At 38.1% G+C, this 21,336-nt stretch overlaps 1 protein-coding gene across 3 annotated transcripts in view; it reads right to left on the reverse strand.

Moving 5' to 3' along the window:
• The window catches only part of trrap (transformation/transcription domain-associated protein), a 91,502-nt gene that overhangs the window by 7,233 nt on the left and 62,933 nt on the right, over positions 1-21,336 (reverse strand). For all 3 annotated transcript variants that reach the window (XM_084135558.1, XM_084135557.1, XM_084135556.1), the window contains exons 59-65: positions 20,994-21,259; positions 18,598-18,698; positions 16,063-16,264; positions 13,822-13,983; positions 8,049-8,139; positions 7,744-7,943; positions 6,658-6,919 (exon numbers count right to left, since the gene is read on the reverse strand). In XM_084135558.1, the coding sequence (XP_083991684.1) occupies positions 6,658-6,919; positions 7,744-7,943; positions 8,049-8,139; positions 13,822-13,983; positions 16,063-16,264; positions 18,598-18,698; positions 20,994-21,259 (1,284 nt within the window). The remainder of the gene's footprint in view (positions 1-6,657; positions 6,920-7,743; positions 7,944-8,048; positions 8,140-13,821; positions 13,984-16,062; positions 16,265-18,597; positions 18,699-20,993; positions 21,260-21,336) is intronic.

Consider the following 21,336-nt stretch of genomic DNA (forward strand, 5'->3'; position numbering starts at 1 on the left):
CGCGAAGGTAAAACAAGCATTTCAGAAATATAAACACCACTAGTATTCTATCACAGTACTTTTACTAGTATGTTTTACCCAGCATTACATTATTACTTTAAATACAAAATTAAAGGTACACAATTTAAGCATTTATTTAAAAATGTATCTGTATATTGGTGTTTGTAAAGAAAAACTACAAAAATCTCCAAAAGGATATTTGAGAAAATTATCCTTTAAAATGTTATGAAATGGCATTATGACTCCCATATATTTGAAACAAAAATAGCACAGAGTCTCGTATGGAGCAAATGTAACTCAGTTTTCAGTGTAGACAGTAACACTGATTCTAATGCCAGCAGCCATTTCACCCTTAAGCCCAAGACTGGCCACCCACTGAAGCTAAGCAGGGCTGAGCCTGGTCAATAGAGTAGTGGGAGTAGTGGGAGACCTCCTGGGAAAAACCTGTAGGGGTGTAACCCCAGCATCCTGGCTAAATTTGCCCATTGGCCTCTTTCCATAATGGCCTCCTAATCATCCCCATTTATATAGGCTACTGATTGGATTTATCACTCCGTCTCCTCTCCACCAATAAGCTGGTGTGTAGTGGGTGTTCTGGCAGAGTATGAAGGTGGATGCTGCACATTGTTGATGGTTGAGGAGATTCCCCAGTTCCATATGTAGAGCGCTTTGAGTACCCAGAAAAGCGCTATATACATGTAACATTATTATTATCATCATCATCATCATCATCATTAATGGACTCTTTCCTTTTTCCGCGTTGCATTGTGCCGCTCTCGTTCAGTGTAGACAAAGTGTTATGCCATCACCCAATCTGTATTAAACCACAGGAAGATGTCAATAAAATAGCTTGTAAACAACTTGTCATCTAACATTACATTTACCTCAGAAAAATTTCCCAATGTGCATAGTACACACTCATTTTTTATATATAAAATATAAATGTTACTTAAAATATAAGCAAATTTATAATTTTTATATTTTTACATTTTCATTAAAAATAATTTTTAATATAATAATTTTGTATAGTTTAATTTGAACATGTTTATGTCTTTAATACAAGTATGACATTTTCTTAATTTGTGTGCAATTGAGTGCAAAAAAAAAACATTTAAATGAGATCTCATAAAAAGTATATTTATATTGGTAGCAAAAAAATAAATAAATAAAATAAAAAAGCCCACATTATGATAAACAATAACATACACCTGGCTTGCATGTGATTGGTTTAAAAGACTCTTAAAAAATGGTGCTGTGTGTTTGTTTGGACACGTGTTGGAATGGAGAGATTGGGAGGAGAAACTTCTAGGGAAAAGGAGAGAAGGATACAGAGATTGAAGAGGCTGTGTGCTTTGCTGGTTCCCCTCCAAAAACTCATTCCCAATAGAACGCGGTGTCGGGTGAGTAAAGAAGGCTCAGGGCGCGCTGGCCACGCCTCGCTGCCCAGAGACAGCTGGCACCACAACATCTGTTTTACACCCTTACACTCTTAACAGTCCTCTAAGGCCATGAACACACACACACACACACAGGCCTCCAGATAGAACTCAATATGAAGCAAACAAGAACAGTAGCTCCAGGATTCAAGGTTTACTGAGGTGGAGAGACTGTAGGTGGACAGGGAAGGAAAGTATAAACATATTCTGCTCTCCTGAGCAGAGGACAGCTGAGGGGGAGTTTGTTTTAACATACGCCTCAGATCACACATGCTCTGGGGGCACTGGAAGGTTATTGTCGGGCAATGTGTACATAACTGGCCTCAGGAAAGAGCAGTGGTAACTTCTTCCGTACTCAGAGATTTTAAAAACAAACATCTCAAGGGGGGTGAAGGACATTTGGGATTTAAAAGTAAAAGTCACAGAAAAAAAATACAGCATTCGGTTCCTCACTAAAAGTAAAAAGGAGACTATGATTTAAAGGTACATGTGTAAAAGTGGGTCAGATAATTGGGTAACAAGCTCAACCTGTGGGATGAGTTTGGGGAAAAAACATGTTGTTGAAAAATGGAAGACAGGTGGAGCATTTGAAAATCTCTCAAATTGTGAAAAGTGACAAATTATACACTTCCCCTTAACCCTCTGAGGTCGGCAAACGCGCCGGCGCGTTTTGCTGGATTTTCTTCACATTGTAGCACTATAAACTTAAATTACTCCGTCATTTATGGTCATACAGAAAAATGAAATATAAAAAAAGAATCTGTGATATTTCTACTTTTGTATGTGTCCACTTACAATCAAATCAAAACATTGTGCTTTTGTAAAATAAAGAAAATAAACAGGGTGTGCGTTCTGCCTCTCCGTCGCGGTGAACTCTTTTTTCTTGAGCACGTCTATAAACTGAAACAAAACTCAGCAAATACTTGTCACACATTTATGAGCCATATACCTTTATAAACATTTAAGTGTGTACTTTTAAATGATCGGATTCAAACTGAAAACAAATATTCTCTGTTTAAGTAATTTGTATAAAACCAACAAGATGTCCAGTATCTCAAACGCTTGCTCATTATATTTAATTTGACCACGCCCACTTACGCAAAAGAGATTCACATGCAAATCTCCACATGGAACGCGAACGCGCTCATTACCTCAAAAACAAAACACCAAAACACTTCACAAGTCTCTGCTTTTCATCGAGTTTGAAAGACGCGCTGTGAGCTTACATTGGATTTACCTCAGAAGAATAAGAACGCGATTTAAAGACAAGAAAGATGTAAGGTAAGAAATTCTTACATATTAGTTTGTTGCATAAACTTTACATTGCAGTTGAACTGTTGCTAGATATATGGTGAATATTATAAAATTTAGACCCGTGTACTGTTAAATACTGTGTTTGTGGATATCTGCTCAAACATAGATATGTATAATATGGTAACCATAATGTTTCATATTCTGGAGCATGTTGTGCGTTTGAATGTATATTTTGGAGCGCGATCGCGTTTGAAAAGCAAAACGCACCAAACAGTAGGCTTTATGTGTTTACTATTATCTCATTTCATATCATCATAACGAATGGAAACATTTGAAGTAACATATGATAATCAATATATTTTTCTCTAGCGTAGTTGTTACTGAAATCTGTTGGAAGATTTATAGGCTGCTATAGGTTATTGTTATTATTTTATGCAGCACTGCGCATAGCCTATGCCTACAAGGCACAACAAACCTGGTGTTCATTATATTATATATTGTTGGAAACATTTGTGTGTGTGTGTGTGTGTGTGTGTGTATTCTGTGAATTTTAAAAAGCAATTTTAACCAGAAGAATCTAAAATGTATTCCCAAAATCGTGGCCTATAGTTTCTCTTGATACCAGTATGTTCACTTTTTTTTTTTTTCAGGGCCCAGATGCCACTGAGTCCTGCTGACTTCAACATTCACATGAGTCTCTGTATATGAACATGTTAAAGTGAAAATCAAACACCTTGGAAATGAAAGGTATGTACAAGTATGTACCATGTACCACAAAGGTCTCTTTCTTTGGATCATGTTTTCAGTAATGTGCTTTTTTGTCATTTGTTGTGTATCTTTGGATGATGTTGTGTTGTAAATAAATCCAAAAAATCTAAAAGCCATTCTTTTTTAAATCTCCTCATTCTTTGTGCGAGGTTGCTCAGAATGATAGGGCCTGATAGCTCATGATAGGGCCTGATAGCTCCTAATAGGGCCATTAGGGAGGGTCTTTGTCTTTCTCAGGTGTGAAAGAAATTAAATATTCATGATGTTCGCATAAAGCTTTCTCACACAAAACACGTCGTACACATTTTAAATCAATATACTGTCTTACCTGAATGAGCAGTCAGGGTGATTTTCACATAGTTTTGGAGCAAATATTCTAGGCTACGTGATACAATTTTCAAAAGTCTTGTGAAGAAATAATCAGTATGGGTTTCATGGCCTTATTTCAGTGACAATTTTTTTTTGTATTTTCACAAACCACGCATAAATGTCATTATCTCAAAACTACAAACTTTTACATACATGCTGCTGATATATTATTGTAGCAGAGTTTGTGCTGAATACAGTGTAATAAGACTTTAGCCATGACAATGCCACAAGTAACAGAAATAAGCACAAATGTCAGAGCATGTCAGAACACCTCCAGGGCCCAGAAAACACCTCAGACCCCAGAGGGTTAACCTAATGAAACTAAACAACAATCAAATTTTAAATAAATAAAAGTAATATTACAAAATACAAAACATTTCGCAAATTACCAAAAAAATGTTTTGTACTTTTTTCCTCTAAACCAATCCACACATATTTGGCATGTATAGTGTTTTTTTTGTTTTTTTGGTGAGCATGTTGACTTAAAGCTGTGTAATTTCTTTACAGTCAACAGCACCTTTATACACACACAGTTCTGCCCATAGTCATCTTCCCATTAAATCTAATCACATGGTTCACACAGAGCCAATTATTCTCTGAGTCGGTCTGGTGGAGAGGCCTGTGGTTAACTCTGAGCACAAGTGGTTATGCAGAACAGAGACAAGAACGAAAGCATGTGTAATTGTGCACAGGGGACGTGATCCTTTAAGTGCGCTTGCCTACAGTTTAGACTTCTGCCGACACTTCTGTGAGAAGTCCACGTGTGACAGCTCATTCTCAAAGAGTCAGCTGACTTGAATTATTTTATCTGTGTCAATGACATTGAACTACATTTGAAAAAACAGCATTCAGAACGCACTAAACTTCTGTAATATGCCATTTCAAAGTGAAACAGAATAAAGTTTGGGGTTGATTTCGAGATTGAGATTTGATTGGATCAAGAAAATCCAGCTATAATGAGGGTTCCCAGACCATGACCAATTTCCATGATTTTTCATTGGATACGAATCTTAAATAAATTTTATAGAGATTAGAATCACAAGACAAGTTTATTAGTTTACAAGTTGTTGTTAAACTAAAACTAATCCATTTTTCGGTAATTTATATAAAGCTGAAATAAAATATAAATATTAGATAAGCTTAAGCAAAAATTGCTATGGCAACTAACTGAAATAAAAGTTCAAGTTTAACTTACTAAAAAAAATAAAAAAAATACTAAAACAATTTTTTTTATAGAAATATTTTATATTATATATTAAAAAAATCCAAAAACGAATAAAAGTGACAAATAGCACAAAATTATAAACAATTATATAAGTGAATTCAAAATATTAATAAATTCCATAGCAATATATGAAAATAACACTGATTTTGACTAAATACATTTCCATGACTTTTTAGAATTTTAAATCTCACTTTTATTTTAATTCTCACAAAGTTTTTCATGCCTGTAGGACAGTGGTTTTCAAACTTTTTCAAGAGCGGCCCATATAGGCCTATTCTTAAGCCAAGCATACAGAATACAATGGGGCTAAAGGTGCATTTGACTTTATTCTCATTTAAAACATCGTTGTGCACAGATGGCACAAAAATTCAGCTCAGCACTTTTCTTAACAACCGCTTTTGATGATGCACGTGCACTTGCTGATCCTTGATGCGATCACAACATACAGTTGATTCTGCACTAATCTGATCTAACTATTTATACAGGGATGCTACTTAACCAGTTAACTGATCGTAAGAATTTCATTTGCTGCATGCTTAAAAAAATACACTTAGAATATTCCACAAGAAATCCTTTAAATTTAATGATAGTCAGAACAGAACAAGAATAAAAAAATAAAAAAATAAAAACTATAAACAAGCCAAAACTAAATAATTTAAAGCGAAAGTGAAAGTAAGCGGCGTTGGGCTCACGAACGTAACTCTCTCATTCGAATCAAAATGTTTCCATGTTCGCAATGTATTTGGATGCTAAACTATTCTTTATTAAAGGCTTGGTACTTCACACGTTCCAATATCGACGGAAAAAAATCATCCTCTTCACATACGCAGAAATGTGCTTGGAAACATCACAGTGGAGCAATGCTTACGCTGAATGGCACGAATTGTACTACTGACTATTTAAACAGAGCAGTGTAAATTGTATATGTTAGGTTGACTATTTTATTTTGATAATGAACAGGCTGCGATGTCAAGATTGCAATACTGGAATATGTTGTGTGTGTGTGTGTGTGTGTGTGTGTGTGTGTGTGTGTGTGTGTGTGAGGCGCCGGCACGATCGAACAGTGGAAACATCCATCTTGTTCATACGGGACATCATTCGAAACTGCAAATTGTTTACTTATATTTGTGTACACTTGCAATAAAACACAACATTGTGCTTTTGTAAAATAAAGAAAACAAACAAACTGCCATCTCGGTTTCCTTTCCGTCAACTTGTTTGTGGAGTGCCGCGCCTCACAGAAAGGAAACCAAACTCAGTAGCATACTGTCGCACAGTTTTTTCTTTCGTTTTATTAATCTGTTAATTATTTAAATGGCCATATTTCGCGTGTTTCTTTTATATAGGCTATGATTTTATGAAAACAAATTTTTTTTTAACATTTTTTTTTTTATGTAATTTTTTAATGTTTTCCTCAAATCATCCTGGCGACCCTCGTTTGAAAACCGCTACTGTAGGAAGACACTGTATAATCTTTCAAACTGCCTACAAACTCTTTGTCATGTCAGATTCAGATTGGAATGGGAGGTGGAAAAATGTCACTTTGCTGAAAGATATTTTTCTATGTAAAATAACATGCACAAGAATTGAATTGTGTTTTCTGACCTGTGGTGAACTGGCCCTTCATCTTCTGAAACACAGGGTCTTGAGCGGTGGCTTGAGCTCGGCGGGCCAGGGACTCTGAAGCGGCGCTGGAGAACATGGTGGACACATTAGAGACATTCTCCAGGCCCACGCCAAACGTGCTGACCAGCTTTTTCACAAAGTTGAGTGTGTGTGGAGTGATTTTAGCATCGGACACAGCTCCGCTCTTTTCGAATGCCACAGAGTAGCATTTTGCCAAGCCCTGCTGTAGCTGCCGCAAAACCTGGGGAAGAAAATGAGGGAAAGATGAGAAACCAAGAGACAAGGATGAATGGTTAACCAGTTATCATCAATTTACCATGAAGGATAACACCATTCCTACATATTCAATCCAATTTGCCATTTTGATAATACTAAAAATCCTTCAGAGGCGAATATGTTCACCAGAGAGATCAGTAAAAGCCTGCCTCTACCGGTCTCTGCTGCAGAGATTAAGCTTAGACTTCAAGTGAAGAAGATCACCATTAACAGACTAATTTAGTCTGGGACTACACTTCATCAATGTCTGGAAAATTAAACCCATGTTTTACTTCACTGGGCTCTCTCAATGCCAATTTATTTCATCCTCCAGTTCTCCTTGCTAAACTTTAATTTCTCGCCCTTTTTCTCTCCTCTTCTTCGGCCGCTTGTCGCCGAGCGTCCCCACAAGAGTGGGGCTCTTGAATCCCTGTCCAGTCTCGACGCATCACCGCATCAGCCCTGTCACAGCAATCCAATCTCAGCAATCCCTCACCCATCAATCACGACGAGCCCTTCGCCAAAGCCCGATTAGCACTGAAGCGCCAATGTCCACCTGCACTGCAAAACCACTTTTCAGCCTCAGTGAGCCCCAATCGTTCCCCTCTGTCAGGTTTCATCTAGTCAGCCGGCCCTCTGAAAACAGCTACGTGTACGAGAGCATGCGGCATGAGACTAAAGAACGTAAGCAAACCGGACAGAAAACGCATTCATGTCATGTTTAACTTGCGCTTGGGGTTGATGTGCTTTAAGAGGTAGCCACTCACCTTTGGAATACAAAAACACTCTCTTTAACACAAAACCACTCACCTCCTCATGCCAGTTCTCCCTGAACCAGACCATCTGGTCCACGATGCCCTCCAGAGAGGAAAGAAGGGTGGGGTGGAGCTCACGCTGCATGTGCATGATCCGGCTGCAGCGCCACATGGGAGCGGTGGCACGGATGGGACCTGGGTCAGACGCAGAGTGGGTCTGGGCAGCCGCTGAACTGGGCTGCTGCTGGCCAGAGTCTGAGGAAAAGTGAGAAACAACAGCACATGAAGGGAAAAAAAAGTTGACATTTGTAGGACTTTATATTGTTGGATATGAATGTTCTGAAAAAACTCCAGTCATACCGCTCTTGTAGCGCTCCCTCTGCTCGATTTTCAGCGTCAGGTACAGGGTTCGGATCGGAAAGTACACTGCTTGAGGGTAGACACGTCCCACCTGAGAGAAACAGTTGCAGATTACATTTCAGATCGTCCCTGTGGGCTTGGGTCAGAGCGAGAGTGAGAAACGTTGTGCTGACATGTTTTGAAACTTCTCTGTGATAGTGCAGGCTTTTGAAAATGAAACCGTAGGGGGAAAGCAATGAGATGGACAAACATCAAGGGCAGATTAAAACCATGGCTCAATATGACACTCGCTAAAAGCTTGTCAAACCCGAGTGTACACTTTCCCCCTTTCGGAGATCTGCTGTGTCCTTGAACAGCATCACAAAAAGAAGGCTCAGGATGTTTCATGTTTTAGCCCAAAACCTCATGTATTTATCAAAATGGCAATGAAACATTGGCACTAAGAACAAAAGTCTTTTTTAATTAAAGTTAGCGCAGGGTTGATCATGCGTAATATCACAGTAAAGGCTATACAGCTATAGCTATAACGATAAAGGTATAGTTGTAAAAATCATTCTAAATATAAAAGAATAGCAGAGTCCACACCACAACTATAACGGCACAGAGAAACAATATCATTGGAATCACTTTCAGAAATTTTTTTTTCCAGCTGATGAACGATAAAAGCTTTGACAGCCAATCAGAATTCACCCTGCTTTAAAGAGGAAGAAGCTATGATTACAGCGCATGCTTAGAATAAACAGAACAATAACTTGCAATGGTGTGGACACTAATATAGTTGTTATAGTTATTGATATATAAATCATTATAGTTATCTTTATAGTCGTCACTATACACACACACAAACACCCATATACATATATATGTACATATACATTAGTGATGCGCGGATCACGGTTATATCCGCAGACACTGTGGATAATCTGTGGGTCTGGGGGGGCCAAGTAATAAAAAAATAACATTAACATTTCTGATAATTGTGGATGACAAATTATTAATGATGGAAATATGCAATGCAGTTGTTTAAGCAGCAATGGAGGCAAAACAGATCCGAGAGAAATTTAAAAAAGGAGATTTCAAAACAAAACAAAAAGGAAGGAAAGAAAGAAAGAAAAGTACTGTGTGGGAGCGTTATAGTGGAGTAGTTAATAAGGACAAATCAAGTGCTGGGTATGTGACAGTGATGTATAACGGCTCTGAAGCGCTGTATGTATATGACAATAAACGAATAAAGCCTAAAACCATAGGTTCAGGGTGGATGATTTATTTTTAACAGCAGATTCGAATGTTGTTAGAGCTGATCCGTGCATGTCTAACCAAGCACCAAATGTGAGTAAAAATCTGCATTGTCGAGTAAACGAAACTGTCAATTGCCAGTTTGTCCGGTAACATTTTTATGAATTCTAACAATGCAATGTGAGAACATGACCCTCTTGACAGGTGAAGGGCCAGTGCAGCATCATCTCAAAAGTTTAAGCCTTGCCATAAACATTCAAGCAGAAGACAATGCGAAAGGGAACTCAATTTATTACTTGTGCGCCTCAAATTAGCTCCGTTTCACATCGTTTAATTTATAAAGTGCAGATTATGTGCAGTGTTATTTAACATTTGATTACTTTATTAAATTTCTGTACCTGAAAACTACTGTTAGTAGTTAGTAGTCAGTTTCATGGCCGGTAAAAAATATTTATGGCAGTTAGGGCTGTGCGATATTGAAAAAAATAATAATATGTAATCTCGATATTTTCTGGGATTTTATCGATAATGATAATTAGACGATATTTTGCTGAGTGTGTTTATTGTGTTGGCAGGTTTATATTAGGACTGCCGTTGACAGCTGACTCCTAAAGTTTTTGATATTTTTCATATTCTGTGTGATGGTCAGTTCATAGCAGTGACAGAAATGATCTTTTCCAACAAGTTTAAATGGATTTTTACCTTTAATGGGCTTTATAACGAATTTTTGTAACCTAATTAAATGTTTGCATCATCTTGTGTGTCAAATTCTTACATTTAATCAATTAATTCTATTAGAATATTAAGACACAATAGGGCTGTTACCACTCAAATGAAATCAGTATGGATGGTAACAATTGGCGCTTTTCCACTGCATGGTACGGCACGGTTCGGCTCGGTACGGTTCGACTCGGCGCGGAACGGTTCGGCTCGCTTCGCTTTTCCACTGCGTGGTACGACTCGACTCGGTACGGCACGGTTCGGTTCGCTTTAGCTCGGTTGCTTTTCCATTGCAGTTAGTACCGCTTCAAACTGGGTGGGACTGATCGTTATAGTTGCCGCCTCTACTGCCATGACATCATCGTAAACGCGCCACATTTCAAATGCACAACACAGGGGATGGTGCTCTTGATTCTCGGCATGTGGATGTTTTTAAATTAAATTAAACGTTCTTATAATGGTTTACTATATGGAAGGAAAATTCTTAACGTGTAATTAAACGTTGCGTTCATATTCTGGGCTCATCTGATTTTTTGTACATAGCATAGCCTACTTTGTTATGATTTTAGTATCATAATGATTAATAAATGCACGCACAATTATCCGTGAACTTGATTTGAACAAATGCCTTTCAACTTGTGTGTGCAAAATTCAGAATTAAATGAATGTGCAGCAATCTTTACAAATAGAGAGTCTAGGCCTAATGTACCGTTTTAAACTAGCCTACTGCCATTAAAAAAGCGCATTTAGTTAATGTTATGTTATTTTTTTCCATCTGCCTATGTTGATTATGAAAAGTGATCAGCACGAGTAGAGAGACATGGAGCGAGTCGGACATAATTTTGACCACTTCATTAAGTTTTGTTTTGTAGAACACCTTTCTTTAAAGTGAATTTCGTTTTGTATAAATTGTATCTTAATTTTAATAATTTTTTCATCAAACCATTGCCTGGATTGAATAAATAAGAGCAAAATAGACAATTTAATCATTGAGGCGCCCGAGCGGTCACTTGCATTGTACGTTAACTGGTGCGCATCTCATCCTCAAATACACTTGAAATGTCTTTAAACGAAATAATTCAAAACAAAAAGAAATAGGCTACTCTCTTATGTAATCCATTATATGCATTTCTCTCTATAGGCGTGTTTACTACGAATATCGCGATCGTCAACTTCATCTTTGCCATGCACAGACACTGACAGAAAACACTATTTTATAAATAAAAATCAGTGCACGCGTTTTAATAAAATTAAAACTTTAATTGTGATCATTAAAATAATTGAATATTAAATATTTGTGGCCAAGTTTTGCTCATTTATTAATAGTATATAGGCTATATATAGGCGTAATTTTATTAAATTGAACAAGCGCAAAATTCAGCATTCAATCAAATATTCAAAAAGACTTAATAATAATGTTATTTCAACATAATATCTCGTTATTTCGACATAATGTGCGTGCAACAAGCAAGATGTGCATTTGTAAATCCGGGGACGCGTGCATTGACAGAAAACACTATTTTATAAATAAAAATCAGTGTCTGGCAAAGATGAAGTTGACGATCGCCATATTCGTAGTAAACGCGCTTATAGAGAGAAATAACATTATTATTAAGTCTTTTTGAATATTTGATTGCTGAATTTTGCGCTTGTTCAATTTAATAAAATTAAAACTTTAATTGTGATCATTAAAATAATTGAATATTAAATATTTTGTGGCCAAGTTTTGCTCATTTATTAATAATACTATATATATATATATATATATATATATATATATATATATATATATATATATATATATATACCGGTATATATATATAAACACAGCACATGCGTTAAAAATTATCCAGCGACGCCCCTGACTGCAAGAAACAGTTTGCAAGAAACTTTTTAACTGCAAGAAACTACAGCGTTGGCTGTTGTCTACTGGCTATTTAAATCTAGCGGGTTTGTCTCGTGCATGGTCTCGTGTCGCAAATACAATGACACTGGTAGTGACGATTCTGTCTGACCAATCAGTGATCTTCAGTGTTTTCACGTCACATTTTAGTATCGGTACGGTACGCTTGGAACCTCAACAGAGGTGGTACCATTTAAAGCGAGCCGAAGCGAGTCGTACCGTACCGTACCATGCAGTGGAAATGCGTCATAAGTGAGCCGTACCGAACCGAGCCGTACCGTACCATGCAGTGGAAAAGCGCCAAAGCGTGCCGTACCGAACCGAGCCGTACCGTACCATGCAGTGGAAAAGCGCCAAATGGTATGTTTTTGAACAATCACTTGTAGACAGGCAGAATGTTTGGGAAACCTGTTTGAAAACTGTAAGCTGTATTCAAAGCACTAAGTTGTGAGGTCTATTTCACATATTTTGAAGAAAGAAAAAAAAGCCTGCCCCCAGGCTCTATACTTTAAATCCAACCAACAGAGGAGTCTGACTCATAACCCAATCTCTGGATCCTTTTATTGTTATGTAATAGTCCCAAAAACGTGCTTATCAACTTGTTCCTCTCTTCTTTCTCTCCTGGCACTGCAATATCCGTGAGGGGTGTGAATGTTGTCCGCATCAGTGTGAGGGGGGATGAAGACAAATATGAAGGCGGCAGACAGCGTTCCTTCTCAAACCACCCGCAGCCCCTCTCAGGTCTCACAGCACACAGCTCAAGCAGGCCATTAGAGTGGAAACACGATCTTTGTCAAGTAGACGGCGGAAAACAGGCTGGCCTTTAGGTGTAAAGAGACACCTCTGAGTCCAGATGGGCTTTTACATGAAAAGCAGCCACGGCCAAGACCTTCTGTTAAGAGCTTGTTAAGTATCGCATTAAAAATGAACGAGGCAAAAGGGGAAGAGATCACCCCTAAAATTGGAGAGAATTCTCATCATATTTTAGGGTGTGCGAGTGCTGGCATGTGATGGGTGTCTGTGTGCATAAAGGTGTTGAGTTTTCCTCGCCTCAGTTTCATCTCAAGGCACCCAACAGCTCACCTTCATCAATATTTCATTAAACGTTTTTAAAACATCCCGCCAACTGGAGCACAGCTAAATAATTCAGAGCCCGAGATAAAGGTGCTCCATCCGCTGGAGATTTCACTTGAAAATCGAGAGTTTTACAAAACATCTACCTTTCACTCGTCATCCCTGCATTAGATCAGACCCCAAAGATCCTTCAACAAGGAGACTTGTCATCCCTAAAACAGCCTTGACAACTCCATTAATTGAGATTATGGTGTGCAAACATATCCATTTCATTGGGTGCTTATCAGGGACTCAAGTGTACTTAATCTCAAAGTGAAGCATTTCCACTGCACGCTGCGCTGAAATGGAGAGATTAGAAGTCGCTGGTCTAGCATGTGTACGTGAGAAAAGAGGTGGTCGAGCTGCATGCAAAACCCGCTTGGAACGTGTCAGTGAACGAGAGGGGGATTTAGCCGTCATTTTACGTGGGTTAAGAACACAGAACTCTCTCCTCCATCTCTTTTTTTCTCCCTCTCTCTTTGAGCCCCTTGGAGCAGCTGTTTCCTGTTTGAAGTTCAGGAGCTTTTTAAATGGCTTGGAAATAATACTCCATCAAGGAGGGCAAATTAGTCTCTTGTTTAATTGGTGGTTCTGCTCCCACAGTTGGAGAGTGTTTGATATTAACCCAATAACAATGCTTTGCAGAATAAATTAAAAAGGGAACCGGTAGAATTTGACAAAGAGGGGACTGACTGAAGACTGTCTCTTATTAAAGACAGCAGAAGAAATTAATCTTGATTAGACGGATATATCAAGCATGAATGTTCTGCTATGAAAAGGTAATGTAGTGTGGAATCCAACCTGGCTTATGAGGTTGAGGAGTGGTTTCCCCTCTGAGCCCACCAGACACGTGAGGAGCTGAGGGATCCAAGCCAGCCACTGGATGGGCGGCACTCCAATGCAGTATTTGTCCACAGCGTCGGCCAAGGTGTTCTTATCGTCAAAACTCAACAGCCACAGCACCTGAAGAAGAAGAGAGACAGTCTCTTTTGGTAATAGTTTTGATTTTATAAACTCTACTGCAGAACAATTCATATCATATATTTAAAAATACATATTATGTCTAGACATTTTCATAGAAACAGCTAGGATTTATGTAAAATTAAGAAAAATTACATTGACATTTTACTTGAACCAAAATTCATTTCATATTTAATACCATGGATATTTAAAATGAATAATACATTTTAAATCATTTTATATTTAAAATATTTATAATGCACATCAGTCAAATTGGCAAAGGAGGGATAAACACTGTAAAAACTCACTCAAATGAGAAATTCTCTCTTTTTTTTTGCGTTAATGTGCAAAATACCTCTTCATGTAGACATACGGTTGGTCACAAGAGTAATTTAAAAAGTCAAGTCTCCGAGTCAATTTTTTTTTTTTTAGATCTCTGGCACAAACATTCATAAATAGTAGGTTTGGATGAAAATGTTCATCAACCTGTAGGACTGAACAGGTAATGTTTTCATTTTAAACAAAAACTGTGTCAGCGATTGAAGATGAGGCCATCAGCTCCTTGAAATAGCTACTCAAGGGCTTAATGGCTTGTAAAATCATCTCAGCCGCTTCACTCCCACCAGCTGCTGCCTTTTCTTGCTATTGTTGGTGGGGCTCTGGTACGGTGGCCGGTAACAGATAAACAGTCATCTCCACTGAGGCCTGATGGAGACATTAAGCACTGGACAGCACGGACCACACGGCTTACGGATAATTACTGATAATCAGCGAGCAGCTACTCTCATTAATCACGTGTAAACCACGCCACCGTCTCTAAAGCTTCAATGGCCAGCAGCACTCCAGACACAATCTAAAGTGCTCCTTGCATTCAATCCCATGCTGGAAAAAAGGAAAAAGCCAAATGGAGCTGTTTGATCTAGCGTACTGTACTCGACAGAGAGCAGACTGCCATGTGCATAGTATCCATACAAAACCCATCATCTAGTCTAATAATATAATTACATCCATCATTGGAGGTTCATCAGTCTGAATGCAGTGCATCCCCTCGCCACAGCTGCATTAATTCAGAAATGGCACACGGTGACGGATATGACCCCATTTAACAAAGCCATCAGAGCAGAATGGGTTTACTGGACCACAAATGAGCACTGAGTTTTCCTGTGTTTTATGGTAAATGGGTTTAATGGTAAAACTAATTGCAGACCTGTCAAAAAACAAGCTATCCTATTATGACATGCTTTGTGTATCTCTGCCAACCATTTTTGCCAGTTTTGACAAGTAAATCACTAAGTGCATGTTGTCATCTAGATCACGCAGTATGATAGGCCATTGATCAGTAGTTCTTGACGTTTTATTGGTTGGTTTATGCAGCTGCCTCATTGTTGAGAGTTAGACTACCAGTGTTATTATAATTAATGAAAACTAAAACAAAAATGTCTTTATTCATTGAAAATAACACTAACTGTGACTTTACTGAGAATTTTTACGCAGTTAAGAATTTTTCAATTACCGGTATGCTATTTGGCGCATTAACTGTTGGTAGCCTTAAAATAAGGCAAAGAAGCTAAAAAGGTAAGACGACGACAAAAAATGAAAGCAAGATTGGTGCAACTGGATGCTTCTGCAGAGATGAGAGATGCTTCTCTCCATAGGTTCTCAACCACAAGATAATGATAGAGAACAATGATAGACTGCTGTTTACCTATTTAACCCTTTCACACGCAAGTTTAAACTATTCTAACTGACCCCCCAGCGTGAGTTTTTCAAGGCGACCGTTATTTAGAACCTGTCAATTTATTGTTTCCATGGTGATGCGTCATCTGATGCGTGTCTCTGCGCCAGCCAACGCGCGAAAGCACATTTGAATTTAGCAGTTGATCACGTGATGTACTGACCATTCAGATCACATCGGTGTGATCGTACGCTCCAGGGACCAGCCAAGACTGATCACACCGGTGTGATCGTACGTGCGAAAGGGTTAACAAACATTTGGGTGAATGATTTTATACTGACATGGTCCTCATTGGTGGAAGAAACCTGGACAACTCAATGAGGTCAGCAAGAGAGAGAAGATCTTACCTTGGCCAGGTATTTGCGTGACTTGCTCTCATTCTGATGGCGGCAGGCGTGTAGGTAACATGTAATGGCGGAGACGCCAAGGTGGGGCTGGCGGTCTTTGACAAAAATGTTCTCCAAGTAGTCTCCCCACATAGCCCAGGCTTTCACCAGAACATCATGCATCTGCACTGCAGCAGAGAATGCCTTATTTGCTTCCTCTGACCTGGTGGAAGAGAAAAGACGACGCATTGAATGAGCGGGGAACATGTCAGTTCTGATCATCACAATCTTGATATCTCAAGAATGTAAAGAATCCGAGTCATTTGGAGGATTAAGCTTGAGTCAGTAAAATATATGCAAATGGTACACTGGTAAACAGGAGCCATGCAAAATTTATCATGATTACATGCCCAGTTTGAGGACTATCTGATGGGGAAAAAAACTTGATGAGAAACACTATTACTTCAAAGAACTATCCAGCTGGCCAGCACCTAACTGAAATTAGCTGACTGGGTCCAACATTTTTGTTTCATCAGCCGTTTTAGAGCTTTGAGAATTTGTCCCCCAAGAGCATCTTTTCTAGGGCCCTTTTATAGAAGCAGTTTAAGAATAGAAGTTGAGAAAGGTTCGTAAAGGGCTTTATAAGGGACTGAAAGAACTGGATGGGACATCCATAATCTGTGCTTGAAGCCTCTGTCCTTACCATCACCATCTCTAAATGTTACCCTACGACACACCTACTAAACCAATCACATATAATGGGAACTTTTAATGAGTATGTGGCAAGCAACAGAATTACACTTGATTGCAATGGGAGTCTGGGGAGGCCAAATCCACTGAAGCGTCTCGTCAGTCGTGGACATGTATAATATGTTTCTGCTCATGGCCTTTGCTGAGAGTCGCACATAAGTCCCCACACCCAGTCAAGTGTCAAACATCTTCCTCCGACAGCTCTGCTGCTTTATCAAATCCCTACGTTAATATTCATAGAGAGTGAAAATGTAATGATTACATTAGGCCCTGCTGAGGCTGGGGGAAACTTCTGCTGATCACAGAGATTTCACAAATTGCTATTGAGTTAATTATTCAGCATGTGTATTTAATAAGCTACTTCAATCCAGTGCCAGGCTCTGGGCTCACCATCAATTCACCCATGATGAGGAAAAGAGCAAGGCCTATATAAAGCTATGATGTTGCAAAAAAGCAGGTTATCATTAATATCTGTTTATTAGATAATGACAATGGTCTGTTTTGGTCTGGATATTGAATTATCAATAAAATGCAATTCATACTGACAATCATTTGAATTGACCTCATCTATAAAATAAATAAATAAATAAATAATTAATTAAATTTGCTATATAATACTTACCTTAAATTGCTTAACAAGCAAGCGGTTTTGTAATAATATAATTACAAAGAACAATTATAATTATATGAAGTTATAACTATAATTGAATTATATAATTAAAGAAAACTTTTTGTATTCATCCTGTTCATTATTCTTTTTATTTTGTACTTTTATAACACAAGATGCTTTTCAGTTTTGTAGCTGATTGTGATAAAATATCTTGTGTTTTTTTTTAATCAGCGCTCAAAAAAAAAAAAAAAAAAAAAAAGTAAGAGTGCATCTGTTTACTGCTTAGTGCTTAATACACTAAAGGAGGCTGTACTGTACTAGCTACCTCAGGGGGGACTAAATGCCACTAGGTGGAACAAACTGTAATTTGCACCACTGTCTGTTTAAAATAAAATAAACCTAGCATTGTGGATTTGTTGCTTTTCCCAGTAACACTTTAGTTTAGGGTCCAATTCTCACTATTAACTAATTGCTTAACACATGCATATTATTACATTACACACATTATTTTTCTTCAATCATGTACAAAATTTACATGAAAAGACTTTGCACATACATTTTAAATGAGATGTTTTAAAAGATTTCTCCTGTTTATTATCTTGAGATCCTTATAGGTCACTGACCCATTTGTTTAAGTTTAAATAGCTTGTAGATGGTTAAAACACCTGGCTTGATTGCACTACAAAATTAATTACAGTATTCAGAGATGTAAAACAATTACATGACAGATTTTCATCAGAGTGACTCGTGAAAATGCCAGTCAATAGAAATATGACAGGAGATAATCACTCATCATGAGTTCAGTGTCATTATCCTCTGCCGCAGACATGCTGTATAAGGTTAATTACTCATCATACTCTCATATTGACTGTTAACGACTGTTCTGACCTCATTATTGGAATAAAGTTTTAGAAGTGATGATTAGTGGCACAAACACATGCACACGGACAGATGTTTATCTTTCCTCTCCGTAATGATTCTTTGTCAGAATTGTTCGTTTTAAAAAGTGAGCTCATGATCTCGCCAATTCAGATTCTTTATTGCCAGGGCAAATCAGACTTGTGCACAAAACAAAAGATAACGAGAGCGGTGTCAATTAAAGACAAAGAAAGAGTGAATGAGGGTGATAAGGAGAAGACTCAAAGTGACAGGCAGAAAAGGAGAGAAGATGAACAAAGCTAGGGATCAACTCTTACTTATTGATCTGGGCTAAGAACATGCCCTTGAGAGCGTAGAACTCGGCAGTCATCTCCTTGGTGAAGTACTTCAGGTTAGTGGACTCAATCACCTCCAGACCCTGACAATACAATAACAATGATTGCATTTACAATTAATTAATCAAAGTATTTCACAGGTATGACTTTTTCATTTTCTCATCTAAAATTATTCTACATCCCTCAAAAACGATGGGTTTAATTTGTCGGACTCAGCCAACGTGTAGTTTTCTGACCTAGAATTCCTATACATCAAAAGTCAACACCACTGACAATAGAGTAACGTTATATATCTGCTGTAGACATCTCTGTAGCTCAATCTAAGACTCCCAGGTGAGAGCCAGTGGCTTAAAGTGTGCCAGAGAAATGATAAAGAGAACAGAACAGGTCCAAGTGATAGCTGAGAGAGAGAGAGAGAGAGAGAGAGAGAGAGAGAGAGAGAGAGAGACTTATTAAATCCAATGGTACTTTAATGACTTGAGCTCAGTTGAGGCAGCTCCATTAATCAGGCTTAAGCGAATGCTGCAGCAAGCAGCCCATTCCTTACACTGTTTGGAATGCATTTCTTACTGTGACAGCACCACAGTCATTCTCACCGTAATGAGAGCAGCGTTATTTGGATTAAGAGAGTCCGGCTAACAGCAAAATCAGCAGGTGAGTTGACAAAGTAAAGTAGATTAGGTATAGAGGAAGTCAGCTTGACAGCAACATAAATATATATATATACATATTCTGTTAGAGTGTAAAAAAAAATATTTAAATGCTGAGAAAATATACATTTATTTTAAGTACTATAGAAAATATGGTACTAAATTTTGAAAAAAGATAGAAACTTAAGAAACTTATTAACCTTACGGGTAGGTCACAAAGGATAACTAGTTATCCAGTTTTTCATATTTGCCAAAACCTGCTTGGAGAAGTGAAATTCACTGTATTTAAATTCATCTCCTTCAAACAGCTACAGCAAAATGACATTCAGATGGACATCTTTGGCTTTTGTTGTACTGACTTGTGTTCATGTCTATTCTGTTCAAGTCACCATGGAATCAAAATGGACAATTCTTATTTTTTTTATGGAATGTAACAAAGTTTATTTTAAATGATTTATCCATGCACTTTTTTTATTTTATTTATTCATGTGTCCTCGTAATCTTTAATCAAAAACAATAACTTCCCCTCCTCCTTACATCACATATCTTCTCAGATAACCTCTGCACAGGTCCTCAAAATCAAGTCCTGTCCTTAACTTTTTTTCTCATTCGAGAAGCTGTTTCACTTAGATATACATCACAATAGTGCAAGAAAAGATTATCGCAACTTCTGATGAAAATGCTGAATTTAAGGTGGTCACATTAGCAAAATATAGCAGGTAAAAATGTCCAGCAATTCACTAGTGAAGTCACTTTCAAACCAAGCCAGTTTATGTTGGTTAACATGGCAAATCTATGGCTACGTTCAGACTGTCAGGTCCGATTTTTGTGCATATCCAATTGAAATCCAATCAGATTTAGCAAGTGTCTCAATGACCAAAAAAAAAAAAAAAAACTAATTCATATCCTATTCAAATCGCATTTCTGGAAATCCGTTTCAGTTTGACCGCTCTGATCGGATTTCGAGTGGTTTATGTGACTTTTTCACGCCACGTAAAACGTAAATGGCAGACGTTGTTATAGGAAACATGCTGAAGGTCCCTGCCGAAACAAGGCTGTGTTGTTGCAATGACGACAATATAACAGAGACATGTTTGTAAACCGACGGAGACGACAGGACGGAATAAAGTCGCTCATACCAGCCTCCTACGGTTCTGCTGCTGCCTCAGAAGACACAGTAGACCAGCGAGGTGGCTACACATTGTCATGTTGTAAAATTTAAATAAGACAATATCTCTATTGCAAACCACTCCATGTTGCGGTTGTTGTTGTATTTGGTGTATTCCTACCAACGCAACGTCATTGCCATAGAAACCAATGCAGATATTCCAGAAAACGAAAGAGCTGCATGGACAAATCGGATCTGAACCGTTGCGATACATTGTGGACGGATCAGATTCTAATCGGATACACAAATAATCAGATTTGGACAGACAGTGTGAACAAAATCTGCATGGGGAAATCTTTCGCCTTTATGTGAAATTCCCAATCACGTGGAATTCCCATTAAAATGACAATTTCGCCCACAAAAATTCACCAAACAATGGTAAATGCAACCGCACCTTATGCTTTTGAATACAGAATGCTTTGTATGAAATTCATCTGATCAGGGTAAGGGAACACAAAACAGGTAATTATACAGGTCTTCCTTAAGAGTATTAGTTGACTAGTTATTCAGGGAACACAACGACTTTAGAAAATATGTAGTCATGCTTAAAGTTCACTCACCTGCATGCATTCATTCTTGCCCATGACTCCAGCCAACTGCAGGTAGCATTTAACCTGCTGACGGATCTTCTGGAAGCAGTCTACGATAGGCACGGTGGGGATGGTGTGGATGCGGCTCAGAATGTCCAAAGCCACATTGACCAGACCTTGCTTCCGGCCGATCTTCCCATACTGAATAATGGCTGATGCGGAGGCATGCACTCCAAGCATGGCATTGTTAGTGTTTGGGTCATGTTGCGTGTTAGTTTCATAAGCGGTCACAATGGCTGTAGAAGGGGGAAAAAAAGATTACAATTGCATATAAAATGATGAATCAGAATGTCACTGGAATTCATTGCCATAT

The sequence above is a fragment of the Abramis brama genome (assembly GCF_963993115.1).
Source record: "Abramis brama genome assembly, chromosome: 14".
In the NCBI taxonomy this organism is placed as follows: domain Eukaryota; kingdom Metazoa; phylum Chordata; class Actinopteri; order Cypriniformes; family Leuciscidae; genus Abramis; species Abramis brama.